The sequence below is a fragment of the Sinocyclocheilus anshuiensis genome, unplaced genomic scaffold (genome assembly GCF_001515605.1).
Source record: "Sinocyclocheilus anshuiensis isolate Anshui unplaced genomic scaffold, SAMN03320099.WGS_v1.1 scaffold724, whole genome shotgun sequence".
Taxonomy (NCBI): domain Eukaryota; kingdom Metazoa; phylum Chordata; class Actinopteri; order Cypriniformes; family Cyprinidae; genus Sinocyclocheilus; species Sinocyclocheilus anshuiensis.
This window is the reverse complement of record NW_015555740.1, coordinates 236,503-251,673: the sequence shown is the minus strand read 5'-3', so window position 1 is coordinate 251,673 and position 15,171 is coordinate 236,503. Positions and strand designations below refer to the sequence as shown.

The 15,171-nt window shown below is 39.1% G+C and overlaps 1 protein-coding gene across 1 annotated transcript; it reads left to right on the top strand.

The window, feature by feature from the left end:
• The first annotated feature begins 9,349 nt into the window (after nt 1–9,349).
• On the top strand, nt 9,350–11,239 carry LOC107673195 (NAD(P)(+)--arginine ADP-ribosyltransferase 2-like). The gene is made up of 3 exons (XM_016466695.1): nt 9,350–9,429; nt 9,505–10,429; nt 11,151–11,239. Exons 1-3 carry the CDS (start codon nt 9,379–9,381, stop codon nt 11,237–11,239), a joined length of 1,065 nt encoding a protein of 354 aa, XP_016322181.1. The 5' UTR covers nt 9,350–9,378.
• The last annotated feature ends 3,932 nt before the right edge of the window (nt 11,240–15,171 follow it).

Below are 15,171 nucleotides of genomic sequence, written 5' to 3'. Positions count from 1 at the left end.
TAGCTGAAATAGAGAAGAACAGATGCTGAAAACAAGCAGAAACAAAACAGCATTTCACAAATACTAGATGTATGACTCCAATAGGAATATGTTGCATAACAAAACTGTGTTCACCACAATGTCTTACATAGCACATGTAATATAGTTTTAAATCTGTGGTATTTTAAGGAAAATAGCAAAATTATTTCAAAATTAAACCTGCAATGTTCACTGATGAATGTGATATATTGACCTTTTACATTAACTCAAACTTACCTGAGGATATTGTTGTCTCTTGTCAGATTCTGAGTTTTGTTTTTGTAGTTTAAGGTGTTCAATAGCAAGAGAACATCTGAAGATGTAGTTGCTTACAGCCAGACGACAACAGTGAAATTCAAACTGAGATGAGAAAGTTGGCTTTTTATATTGGATCTAAGGTGTGTGTTCTGAGACGTCATGTGTGATAAGAAATTACCAAATGACCCTTCACTACATGAAGCAGTACAGTTTTTCATCATTCTCATTCTGTAAGCTGGCAAAGAACTGTAGAAAACAAAAAGAATACATAAATTAGTACATAAATAACAATAAAAAAAAATCAATAGAAAGTCCTAGATTTACGCTTCTCATGTCGATCAAATTCACAAACATGATGTGGCCAAATATAAATACTAGTTCTTGAACCCCTTTGACTACAGACACGATCTTGATTCTTTTGAAAGCAAACACTTCACTCCTCAAGCCTCAGAGAGGGGCAATGAAATGGAAAGAAGAAAAATAAAAGATATGTATTTTTTTTTTGTAAGAGCGTCTATTATACAGTATATGAGGGACTTAACGTATGCCACTGACCAAATACATACATAATGAAACATGATGTAATGATGCAATTTTCCTGAAAAGTGTATATTGTGCACAAATCAGAGACCACAGAGAACTACTTGTGTTGCAATACTTAGTACTGCATACTTAGTTAAAGTATGAGAGTGTGCTTAAGAGTGTGTTCTTGACCGCCAACTATTGTTTTGTCTAGGATTTTCTAACATTTTTAGAAAACAAAAAACATCTCTGTAATCAATTTCATGAAATGTATTCATATTCTAACAGGCATGTGATTTCACTATTCAGTTTACACTTGCAGAATTATCAGGATTGAAGCAATAAAACCGTTTTAGGAACTATTATCATTTAAAAACAGAAATACATCATCTTAACATTCAGAATTAACTGGAAACATTTGTGTCTCAGACAATGAATGATATTCTTCCAGACACAGAAGTGTAACTGAAGAAGATTAAAGTCTGTGGAAATGGAAATTAAATGATTGTGGTTTAAAATCTGCATATATAAATGTGTCCGTTATGGCTCATTTGTGTCCTTTGTTTCTTATCTGACACCTGTAAGGAAAATAAGTGACCTGAACCATGCAATACTGGAGTCCCACTTATATTGTATAACAGATGCGCCTGCCTGTAAAGTGGGCGCGAACGCAGACCTCCCTGGTGGTTGATATAAGAGACCACCGCTGTGTTGTCGGTGCGCACCAACACATGGTGATCTCTTAGGTCTGGGAGAAAGTGTTTCAATGCTAGAAATACGGCCAGCATCTCCAGGCAGTTGAATGTGCCACGTGAGATGGCGACCACTCTACAGACCGCAGGCTGAGCGGCCACGCATGACTGCTCCCCAGCTGGTGAGGGACGCCTCCGTCACTAGCGTTACGCAGCGACAAGGAGCTCCCAGCACCAGGCCCTGAGACAAGAACCAACATTTCCTCCACATGTCTAAGGCACGTAGGCAGTGCCGCGTGACCTTGAACATGCGAAGAGGGTTTCCCCTCGGGGAGAACCCCCTGGTCTTGAGCCACCACTATAGGGGTCTCATGTACAGCAGACCAAAAGGTATCACGTTGGACGCAGCTGCCATCAGACCCAGCAGTTTTTGAAACTGCTTGACAGTGAGTGACCGGCTTCTTTCACTCTCGTGACACACCACGTCCAGATAAATGGTTCTCTGTAATGGAGAAAGCACACTTTTCTTGGCATTTAGCCTTAACACCAGTCTCTCGTCTCGATGCTGAACCGCCACCTGCTCCGATTGAGCTAATATCAACCAATCATCAATATAATTCAGTATGCGGATGCCCTGGAGTCATAAAGGAGCCAGAGCAGCATTTACACACTTCGTGAAAGTGCGGGGTGAGAGTGCAAACCTGAAAGGAAGAACTCTGTATTGGTAAGCTTTGCCCCCAAAAGCAAACATCAGGAACTTCCCGTGATGAGGAAGGATGGAGATGTGGAAGTATGTGTCTTTTAGATTGATCGTGAGAAACTAGTCCTCGGACCTGATCTGAGACACGACTTGTTTGATTGTAAGCATCCTGAACTTCAGTCACATGACTGAGCGGTCCAGTTGACGCAGATCTAAAATGGGACACAACCCTCCATCCTTCTTCGGAATGATAAGGTACCGGCTGTAGAACCCAGATTCTCTTTCTTGAGGAGGGACCACCTTGATGGCCTCCTTCCTCAAGAGAGTGTCTACTTCTTGTTCCATTACCAGAGCCTGCTCGGGGCCCACCAGAGTGGGACTGACCCCGTTGAAATGAGGCGGAGGAGAACCGAACTGGATTCGGTAGCCTCTCTCTACAGTGTGCAGGACCCACTGAGACACATTTGGCAGTAGTTTCCATGCTGCCAAATAGTCTACTAAGGGAATCAGTCTCTCGAGACTGACTTCTGGTGTAATCAGAGCGGCCAGCTCAGTTCCCTGAAGTAGCGGACCGGCAGGGAACTAGCTGCTCTAGAGACCTCCGAAGAGATAGCGAGCCTCTTAGTACCACTACGTTTCCATGCGGTAACTGAGAGAAGCGCTCGCTGCAGACAGCTGCGCCCTGAAGCACCGTAGGTGGCAGGGTTGGCAGACCGATCCCCTGAGGGCACTGAGGAGAGACGGGCACCGTATGATGAGGTGTACACCGCTCTTCCCCAGAGGGGCCTGCCCTCGGAAGTCCTGAGCCACCGGCGTCAGGACTTCTTGGTCGGGGACTTCTTAGGGCTCTATCATACACCCGGCGCAATGTGGTGTCAGGCGCAACGCAAGTGTTTTTTGCTAGTTTAAGCCTGACACTAATCATTTTCACGTCCTGTGCCATGTCATTTAAATAGCAAATGCATTTGCGCCCATTTGTGCGCTCATGGGCGTGCTGGTCTGAAAACGAGGTGTGTTCAGGTGCATTGTTGACGCATTGCTATTTTGAGGCAACTAAAATAGACTGCGCTATTGACCAACTAAAACCTGGTCTAAAGTCAATGGCGCAGTAGTTTTTTTTTTTGTTATTTAAAGAGCGCATTAGTATAGGCGGGTCCACAGCGGGCGTACACTCTGCTTATTACACACACAGGGGCGCACAGCAGCACACAAGCATGTCAAATATTAAAAATTAAAGGATTACAATGTAAAATATTATTATTGTGTAGGCTACATAAATATAAAAATGCCTACATGTCATAATGGATAGTCATTGCAAGTATCAAAATTAGGCTACCTATTTGTATTACCTATTTTGCATACTGAATTATATTGATGATTGGTTGATATTAGCTCAATCGGAGCAGGTGGCGGTTCAGCATCGAGATGAGAGAGCAGCCCATATGAAAGCTGAGCTGGGGTTAAGGATGAACGCCAAGAAAAGTGTGCTTTCTCCAGTACAGTGAACCACTTATCTTGGTGTGGTGTGGGATTCGACCACGATGCAGGCACATCTGTCTCCTGCTCGGATCGAGTCAATCCTCACAGCAGTCAAGAGGGTGAAGCTAGGCCAGTCACTCACTCTCAAACAGGTTTCAAAAACTGCTGGGTCTGATGGCAGCTGCGTCCAACGTGATACCTTTTGGTCTGCTGTACATGAGACCCCTATAGTGGTGGCTCAAGACCAGGGGGTTCTCCCCGAGGGGAAACCCTCTTCGCATGTTCAAGGTCACGCGGCACTGCCTACGTGCCTTAGACATGTGGAGGAAATGTTGGTTCTTGTCTCAGGGCCTGGTGCTGGGAGCTCCTTGTCGCTGCGTAACGCTAGTGACGGAGGCATCCCTCACCGGCTGGGGAGCGGTCATGCGTGGCCGCTCAGCCTGCAGTCTGTAGAGCGGTCGGCATCTCACGTGGCACAATGGGACCTGGCTGTGGTGTTAGAAGCTCTATGCAAGCCTTCCTTCGAGTCTATTGAGGAGATCTCTCTTCCGGGAGCCTGACCAGCAGAAGCCTCGCACTGGACACATACATCCACAGTGCTGCCCTGTGGAGAAGGGCGGACCAACTGCTTGTGTGCTACGGTCCCCCTAAGAGAGGTCTTTCTGCTACAAAACAGACCCTCAGCTGGTGGATAGTGGATGCCATTTCTATTGCTTATGAGTCCTCTGATCTCCCCTCGCCTCTGGGGGGTCAAGGCTCACTCTACCAGAAGTGTTGCGGCATCCAAGGCCTTGTTTCTATGCAGGACATCTGCAACGCTGCAGGTTGGTCCACGCCCCTAACGTTCGTCAGGTTCTATGACCTAGATATGCGAGCCACACCTGGCTCTTCTGTTCTCTCGCCCTAGTTGTGCTCTTCCACACTGGCAGGGATTTGTAAGTCTGGCGGCGTGGGCATACTCGTTCCCATAGTGTTTTCCGATGCAGCTTGAGTTCCTGAAGGGGAACGTCTCCAGGTTACGCATGTAACCCTAGTTCCCAGAGGGAACGAGATGCTGCGTCTCAGTGCCATACTTCCGGCATCCCTGCGAGCGTTTGCTTCATTCCTCGAGGCTGACGCCGGTTTCACCGCGCGTACTTTTATAGCTTCCTTGTTGCTACGTCACCCGCTCGTGACGTCTCGCCCATCCATTGGACTGATTACACGCGTGATTCAGAGCATGGTCACGCTGAAGGCGTTTCCATAGCATTTTCTGACGCAGCGTCTTGTTCCCTCGGGGAACTACACTCTTAAGAAAAATGGTTCTAAACAGTACCAGAAAAGGGTTCTTCGGCTTGTAACAATAGCACAACTCTTTTTAGTGCTAAATAGAACCTTTTTTATAGGGTTCCATATAGAACCATGCTTTAGAAATGCTATATAGGACCTTAATGGTGTTATAAATAACCTTTCTAATGATAGTTTTTCATTAATATAAGTATATTAATATCATTAATATTAGTATTATTTGTATATATTATTTATTAATATTGTTTTTTACTCCTCTATCTGCTTGGTCTTATAATATCTTGAAGTGTCTATTAGGGTTTTACATAAAATGAACAGCAACAACAACAAGTGTCAATTAGGTACTTTTTTTTTAATGACATGAAATTGTAGCAAAAATGAGTGTTCTTCTAACAACAGTTAATAGCAGAATACATTAATGAATGACAATGGACATTGAACATAAATAAATGCTTAAAGAAGTAAAACAAAATATAACATAAAATAGTGCATTGAAGACCAAGCTCAAATATCTTCACAATCCTCTATGATGCCTATGATTATTTTATTTTTGGTGTGATTGAATGGCAGTTTCTCTCTGCAGATGATGAGGTTGCAGGATGTGACACCATCTGAAATGCACAATTGTTTAAGTTATAAATTTAGTTAAACAGTTTGTCTCCTTTCATTTGTTTATGTGAAAATTGTTTATGAAGGCCAAAAGTAGTATGTGAGCACTTCACAATGTTAAAAGGAAGAAGTAATATAAAGTCATGGGATAATGTTTATGCATAAACCCTAGTCATAAAAAATTACCATAAATTCAATATCTTTGTTACTTAGTTAAGAAGATGAGAGTAGTATCCTTAACTGAATAGAGCTGGTCACACTTACATGTTCTCTTAAACTAAAAAGAGAAAAGACATAGAAAAACCAATTAGCATTTGAAAGTTATAATTTATAGACAATTTAAGAAAGAAATTATTTACCTGTTGAGAGTGTGTTGACAGTCTGTGTATTTGGATGGCTGAGCTCCAGAAAATCAGTAATGAGGCATCTTAGAGTGTAGCCTCAGTTAGGGTTTTTCATGAAAACAACAACAATAACCACAACGACATAAAAAAAAATCTAAAAAAATGGACCATAAATTCAATAGCTTTGTTACTTACTTAGTGAAGAAGAGGAGAGTAGTATCCTTAACTGAATAGAGCTGGTCACACTTACATGTTCTCTTAAACTAAAAAGAGAAAAGACATAGAAAAACCAATTAGCATTTGAAAGTTATAATTTATAGACAATTTAAGAAAGAAATTATTTACCTGTTGAGAGTGTGTTGACAGTCTGTGTATTTGGATGGCTGAGCTCCAGAAAATCAGTAATGAGGCATCTTAGAGTGTAGCCTCAGTTAGGGTTTTTCATGAAAACAACAACAATAACCACAACAGCAGCATGTTGTGTGAAATAAGTATGTTTTTATTGACATGCAAAATCATCAGTGCTCTTAACGTCTAGGTTACTTGTGTAACCCTCGTTCCCTGACTGCGATCGGGCATCTACGGGGGTCTTCCCGGCGGGAAGAGCACCAACCGATGAACAGGTTCCACTTCAGCCTGTAAGCATGTCTAGCAGACATGGTGTTTACTACCGATGGAGGTAGCTTAGAACCTCCGCGTCCCGTCCAGGGACCATAAGTGGACGAGGTATCAGCAGCCTGGATGGCAACACCCGCTGATACGCCGTCACACCAACGCCAGCTGTTTTTCCAAAACACTCGCGGAGATTTGCTTACTAGAAGGCTCGGCTCCGAAGCGAAAAGCTGATGTGCGTTTGCACGCGCTCTCCTTATATACCCGCGCTGCCAACTGTCATTGGCTTGTTTAGTTAACACTCGAAGGTGATTGGGCTCTCGGGCGAGATCCCAATTCGTCAGTCACGACTGACGTAACGTCGAACGTGACTGACTGAAAGGGAACAACAGTTATTAGCTGAGTGCATTAATGATTGACAATTGACATTGAACATGAATAAATACATGAAGTAAACCAAAATAAGAACAAAAATAGATGTGATGAAGACCAAGTTTCAGTGAAACAATCACAATCCTCTATGATGCCTTTGTCCATAATTTTGGTGTAATTAAGTGGCGATTTTTCTCTGCAGTTGAGGTGGTAGTAGGGTATGATACATCTGTGGAGAAAAGGAGAGAAGTTTTCACAGCTTAGCAGAGCTGCACGCACTTATATGTGACCAAAAAATAACAAAAAATAAGAACGTTTGTTTGGAAACCAGTTACAATTTTAAAGTTAAATTAGTATTTAAATTTAGGAATTAAATTATTTACCCGTTGAGAGTGTGTTGACAGTCTGTGTAGTTGGATCACTGAACTCCAGAAAATCAGTACTGAGGCGCTTTGACAGTTACAGATTTGAAAAACAAAAGGGCGGGAATAAAGAACCCTAAACTCTAACACAAAGAACCATTTCAGCATAAAAGGGTTCTTCAGAATGCTATGGTTCTAAACAAAACCAATACTGCATGTAAAGAATCTTTAAAGAACCATCTTTTTTACATGCGTAACCTGGAGACGTTTCATATCATGATGAAAATATTATCAGAATATTTAAATATATCCATGATTATGGAATAATAGATGGTTAAAGAGGTCTTGACAGTGGAATGAATATATTTAATCATTTTAAATTTGTCTGAAGTTACATGAAAGTTAGATTTTTTTCTTTTAATCTTTCAACAGTAGTATTTTTAAATACTACTGTTGTCATCTGGCTCTTTTCTGATCTTTTCCATCATTACGCTCAAGCCCCTGAAGAACTTCACAAAAAGTCAAAAATTTCTCAGGTGATTTTGGAGGTAAACTAAAAGATGGATGCATGCCAACTGGTACAAAATATAAATATGATGTTAGAAAAGTTCTGTACCCAGAGGTTCATCTTGACTTTTGGAGGTAAACTAAAAGATGGATGCATGCCAACTGGTACAAAAGATAAATATGATGTTAGAAAAGTTCTGTACCCAGAGGTTCATCTTGACTCATTTGCATCCTCTTTTGATCATAGAGAAGCAAAGGATTTTGAATAAAACTTGTTTTGAAATCTGCACTTCGGAAGGTGTTGATCTGACAAAATATTCTGAGTATCCTCATTCTGATACTGAGAAGTTATTTTCTGATACTGAAAATAACATTTTTAAAGGGAGTATCAAGGTTTTACAGAAAGTAAAATGAAGGACTGAAATGTGAAACCTAAAGGGAACCAAATGCTTGTTTGTTTAAGAATATGCACAAGTGCAGTTTCACATCCAGATGCAAAGCTTCTCCAAAAACCTAAATATATCTGGCAAAAAAAAAAAAAAAAATTGGTAAATGAAGACCTGAGAGTGAAATGACAAAAGAAAAACAGCAGTCTCATGAACATTTCAAATAACCGTACAATGTTGTCCAATGTAAGTGGATATTTCACTTTGAAAGTGCTGCAAAATGTGAAAGGAGCAAAGTAATATTTTGTAGAAATGTTGCCACATGTTTCCTCATGAAAGGCAGTGTTATGAAGTCTCTCCTCCACTGACATCCATTCAAATATAATTTGATGATGCTAAATTCCCATGCCTTTTGAGTAAGTATATTGACAGCAAATGTCTCTCATTGATAGCAGTGGTGGCATCATTGCAAAAGAAAAGATACACACAGAAGTCTTGGACAGGCAGCATGTATTGGACATTGAGTGAACGGATTGAAAAAATGGTCTTTTGTCTCCTGTGCCTGTGTTAACTTTTCTAATGTTGGAGGCTCAGAATATACACACACTCATTATTAGCAATGTTAAAAAAACAAGGGCAAACTTCCTCATCTCTCAGACTGCTGTTGTTGTTTGGCTGTGAGTGACTGACTTTTCTGATCTTCTCCTCTCGTTGAAGCCGACAGAAAGACAAGAGTATTCTCAGGTAAGTTTTGGGTCCATCATTTATATTTACATTTAGTCATTTAGCAGACGCTGTGACCTTAGAGCGTTGTTGAGAGACAACCGGAATGGTTTGGAAACACATGATAGAGGTGGAAAAGAGAGGACAGAAAAGGAGAGTGTGTACAGGGAAGAGCAAAAATATACTTAAGTGCCTTGGCGATTTTGTTGCTCGGTGAAGTCACGCAGATAAAGTCGCAGGTCTTTAAGCTCGTTGGTCTTCACACAAGGAGGCCTGAACGCTTCCGCTGATGCTTCCGCGTCAGCGCACAGACATCAGATAAATCATCAGTGAACATGACAAGTTTAAGTGACACAACATTCTTCATTCCTCTTAAGGGATTTTGTGTTGTGTTTTATCTTAACTGTCATTACTCTATTGTAAATTAAACTTGTGTTTCTGGTTGTCTTTCAGCATCTGTTCTTCACTAGATCTACTAGATCATCTGAGGGATTCGACTGAATCAAGATGCTGCTGATCATTGAAGCTCTTCTTCTCATTTTAGCTGCTCTAGGACAGGTAAGCTTGTGTTCTAGTATGAATATTACAGACATTAATACTGATGATTGATCATTATGATTCCTGTTGCTGCAGGATCACAGAGCTGCTGCTGCAAGAAAGATATATCCATTGGATATGGCACCGAATTCAGTTGATGATCAATATGACGGCTGTACAGTGAAAATGGCACATCTGGTGAAGACAAAATATCTAGAGAAGGAAATCAATAACTCAACTGATTTTAGAAATGCTTGGCAAGAAGGTGAAGTGAATGCCACAGCACCAGAAGATAACTTGACAAGGAATCATTCAATCACCATTTACGTGTACACCAACCTTAATTCTAACATATACCGCAATTTTAATACGGCTGTTCGTAACGGTAAGCAAAACTACACAAACCAGGCATTTAAATGGTATTCACTTCACTTTTTGTTAACCGATGCGATAAAGATATTGACTGAAACACAGAAGAAATGCAAGTCAACGTATCGTGGTACTACAGTTGAATTTTATCAAAATGTTACAGGCAAAAAGGTTCGTTTCGGCTCATTTACATCATCGTCTCTTGAACGTAAAGTAGCACAAGATTTTGGAAATAAATCTTGTTTTGAAATCAAAACTTGTGAAGGTGCTGATGTGATCAAATACTCTAAGTATCCTGAACAGAAAGAGGTGCTGATTCCTCCATATGAGAAGTTTAAAGTCACTGCTGTCAAGACGAGAAAATATCATAAAAATCTCTGGTGTGATACTGTGTACAGGTTGGAAAGCTCTGGGAAAAGAAGTGACCTGAACTGTGCAGTGGCTTTCAAGAAACCAACAAAGTTCCTTAAAAATACATCAACATTTAACACTTCTGCGTTTTGCAGATGCTTTTATCGAAAGCTAATGGCCAGTCAAGGCCATATAAACAGTCGGTTTATAGGCCGACCATGTGGTTGTCTAGGACAGAATCAGATGCTTGTACACCGACTCAATCTCACTGATGGAGAAACTCACACCGGCCGTCAAAGTGGTCAGAAACGACGCTGCTGCTGTCGAGTTTGAGCTACAGTAATACCTCAAAATGTATGTTGAGTATTTTAACTTTACTTCCTTGCATGATTTTGACATAATTGAAAGATTTAAGGATCTTTCTATCTACTCGTTCACCATATAGTTATTTACTTATTGCTTTTTTATTTTCTATTATTTTTCTGTTACTGTAATGTTGTGTCCAGTATTGTCTCCACAAGTAAGTTAGAGATACGAAATGTCTTCATTTTAAGCTTTTAACATCAGAGGATATTGTTGTGAAGTAGTTATTTTCCATTGCCTTTGCTTTGATATTTGTTGAATTTGTGCTGGTCAGATGAAGATTCTTCAATAAACTGCTAATAAAAAGCTTATTTTTGCTATTTAACCTGTTTTTGGATATCAGACTAAATGCAGTGTTAAATGGTTTTGAATCAGACAGATTATGTTTCTCTGATTAATTTCTTCAGTTATACATAACTGTTTTGTGTCACATGACTGAAATATAAAGCATGCTAAGGTTGACATTGCTGGAAGATATTTCTACAATATTGCATAACATTGTGTTTGGGGGAAAAAAATTAGCCTCTGCAGTGGCTCTTGAACTTGAATTGAACTGAGAATTGCTAAATTACTGATTCAACTTCCTGTATTGTGGTAAATTTGAAAGGGAGACAGTTCTTCAATTCTGAATTGTGCTCTGGATATAACTGAATGTGCAGGTGGAGAGTTTGTATCTGCCCTCAAACTGAGCAAATCTCCACTCTTCACCCCAGTGGTGACCTACAGAAATAAGGTGGCTTTTGCTTGACAGTTATGTACAGTCTTATCCACCAGCAGAGCCAATATAAAATGCCCAAAATTAAACTTTTACACTGAACCCCTTTTACATGCCAATTGTTACAATACTAAAATCTCCAGTGATGATACTCATCACTAAGAGCAGTTCTGAGGCTTGAGGAACAAAATGTTAGATTTCTAATGACTCCAAGATTATGTCTGTAGTCAAAGGGGTTCAAGAACAGAAACTTATGCTTTTAAGCATTTATATGGGTGTATATTGGGATTTCTTCAAAACAAAAAAAGGTGATGCACAAAAATTCAGCAGACATATAGGACTTCAGAGACAGTGAAGTAAAAGAAATCATATTTTTAAGAAAAGTATCAAAGTTTAAATTCAGTGAAATACAGAAGCGTTGAGATATAAAGCTGGATATCAGCCTAAAGGGAACCACTTGTTTATTTAAAAATAGATTATGCATGAGTGCAGTTTCACATCCAGCAAGTATATCTGACTGGATATGGCATGGATGTAGAGGTCCTGGGAGAGGAATGAAAAATAAAAACAGTGTCCTGCAAATTTGCAATAACTGAATGAAATGGCAAACTTTTGTGAATGCGCATGAGGATTCCTTCATAAGGGACCATTTAGTCAAAAATAAAATATGCGATACATCTTTCCATTGTGATACCTGTTTGAGAGGTTTCAAGAGCAACTGCTTGTGTGGCTTACTAAAATTATACCTTGTATCTTTCCATATGTTTTGCAGGAAATCCAGCTGACATGACCCAGTAAATGATGCTGTCTGAAACATAATATCAGCTATTGTTTATGGAAAGTTTAAAGCATGTGACTGCTTTGGTGGCTTTTCTTGCCTGTAACGACTGTGTGAAGACAGTAAAATTAGCATATATGTTAGAATCCTAACCATAACCCATAAAACTTATTTTTAAGATTCCAGTTATTCGTTTGAATTTTGGCAGTGAACCAACCAAATAGTGAATGTTGATGAAATATAAAAAATTGATTAATGACTGACGATGATCTTTATAACTAAAAATAGACACTGAATTTATGTTTCTTTGTTGCTAACGATTCAATTATGGCAGTGACGTCCATAGTATATCGACCGGTTGATCAGGTTATCCTTGTCAGTCATTTTGATCACTTTATCTTAGATGACCAAAACATTTTAGATGATCTAGATGCATCACGATTACACATCAGCTATTTATCGATGTATCAAAGCAAATTAAATACATTTCTGTGCATACAATATTGCAGAAGTGGTATGCCGTAACCGTCCCACATTTCATAGACCCACTGTACTAAGTGAAAACTGATTTCTGCTCCAAATAGAAAATATTTGTTTCTCAGTTCTCTGGAGGTATTTTCTATAGATTTCTTAATTTTGTATATATTTATTTTCATTTACGCTTCCATAGGCTACCTCCTCAGACACAACAGAGAAATATTACTTCCTTGATGATGTGTCATTTGACAAAAATATTCTCGGGTAAGTTCTGTGTTAAATGAAAAGGTCAGACTCAGTATATCCGTGAACATACTGTTTAAGTGATTATTTGATATGAATTTGCTATTCAACAGAAAATACCATAAATTTAAAAGTGTATTATGTCAGATGTGGTGAAAACAGGTTTATTGTTTACATATTCCTATTGGAGTCATATATTTATTCTTTGTAAAATGCTGTTGTGTTTCTTGTCTTTCAGCATCTGCTCTTCACTAGATCTACTAGATCATCTGAGGGATTCGACTGAATCAAGATGCTGCTGATCATTGAAGCTCTTCTTCTCATTTCAGCTGCTCTAGGACAGGTAAGCTTGTGTTCTAGTATGAATATTACAGGCACGAATACTGTTGATTGATCATTATGATTGCTTTCTGTATAATGTGTCATGTTTTACTAAATTTAACATTTCGTTTATTTTGTTTGTAAGTGTTTACCTGCTAACCAGTTCATTTGTAGATTCTGCACACTTGTTGTGGTTGTAGTACAACTAGAACACGCATGTTTCATTTATTTGTCTACTAAATAAATTATGATCAATACCAACAAAGTTAATATTTTCCACAGTTAGTCAAGAAGTACATTTGTTCCAGTTGTACCCATGTCAGTTGAAACACTCATCTTTAATGCTCTAAAGTAGCCTAAAAATTATTACCATTAATCCATAGCAACTTATGTTTTATGTTTAACTTTAACTCATCAAAATAAGTTTACATTTTTGTTAAAACTTTATTATGTTATATGAAATTCATCTTGATTTTTTAAGTTGGTCTAATACCGTGGCCGAGAGAGCTCAATGCGTTGCAAATGAAAAAACACATGCAAATAGAAAAAAACACCTGCAAATTAAGAAAACATCTTCATCAATTTGACAACACACGCACTGCAAATGCTCACAACACAACCAAATAAACAAACGCGCTGCAAATAGGCACAGACCACATCGGAAATGTTTAAGGGAACTGCAAAGTGACGAACATGGCTGGGACATATTTATCAATGTTTGCTCTGAAAGGTGAGATTTTTGTTTATTTTAACATCCTGATCATACGATTCACGTGCCTATGCTTGCTCATCCAGGGGGGCCCAAACACAATGAAGAGATATATAATATTTTTGTTATAATATGGGCTATCTACAACAGTAAAAGAACTAAAACCCCAGAAGACATTGAGCAAATAAATATAACACTCACAATCAAGGCAGGATTTACGCATAGGCATTCTAGGCACATGCCTATGCTTGCTCATTCAGGGGGGCCCAAACACAATGAAGAGATATATAATATTTTTGTTATACTATGGGATATATACAACAGTAAAAGAACCAAAACCCCAGAAGACATTGAGCAAATAAATATAACAAACAATACGGTAAAAATGACAAACTATTTCCATGTCTTCAACCTTTTATTATATGTACGGAAATCACGCTTTCTTTCTCCCGTTCTCTCTCACAGGCGTACACACAGACACAGTACAGACATTTCTCAGTAGCGAGGTTCTTGAAGCAGTTCAACTTAAAGATTCGCTATTATTAAAATGACGTTTTGGAATTTGCAACGGAAGTTTTGGGATGAGGTGCGTAAAAAATTAGCTAGTTCAACACACGAGATTTCAGGACAGAAACATGTCAAATGTCTTGAAACAAATTATCTGAACAATTGATGTGTGATTGCGACTCCAGGCCGTTAAAATTATTAGCGAAATAATGCGCTCCCGAAGTGGTTATGTGGCCACGTCGCCGCGCCTACAAATGGAACGTCTTTCTCAGTTCTCAAACAAATTAAGAACTACAATCGATTTTTATTGACTGAACGCAAGAGCTTATTGCGATAGAAAACACTGTAACGGTTTCCACTGATTAATAAATATTTTTGTTTGCTTGGGTGGTAATATTAGGCCTATTATATTAATAGGGAAGGGGGGCCCAAAAATGTGTTTTGCCTATGTCACAAAAAGAGGTAAATCCGGCTCTGGTTGTGAGTATTTGCAGCAGCGTTTCTTTATTTGGTTGTGTTGTGAGAATTTGCAGCGCGTTTCTTTGTTTGTGTTGTGAGTATTTTCAGCGCGTTTCTTTATTTGATTGTGTTGCGAGTATTTGCAGCACATGTGCTGTCAAACTGATGAAGATGTTTTCTTAATTTTCTGGTGCTTTTTCTATTTGCATGTGTTTTCTGAAGTTGCAGCGCGTAGAGCTCTCTCGGCTGCCGTAGTTTAATTAATTTAAATTTAAATGACTTGTACAACCAAGCTGATTACTTAAAACTTTAAGACAGCCACTGAACTTAAGTTTTAACATTGAAATAGGTGGAATTTTTTTTTACAGTAATTTCGAAAGTTACAATTCCTTCCTTAAAATTCCTTAAAGGGGTCATATGATGCGATTTCAATTGTTCCTTTCTCTTTGGAGTGTTACAAGCTCTTGGTGC

Coding starts and splice junctions, on each gene's coding strand:
- LOC107673195 (XM_016466695.1), top strand. CDS start 9,379: ATGCTGCTGATCATTGAAGCTCTTCTTCTCATTTTAGCTGCTCTAGGA. Junction 9,430..9,504: donor TTTTAGCTGCTCTAGGACAG/GTAAGCTTGTGT, acceptor CTGTTGCTGCAG/GATCACAGAGCTGCTGCTGC. Junction 10,430..11,150: donor TCACACCGGCCGTCAAAGTG/GTCAGAAACGAC, acceptor CTGAATGTGCAG/GTGGAGAGTTTGTATCTGCC.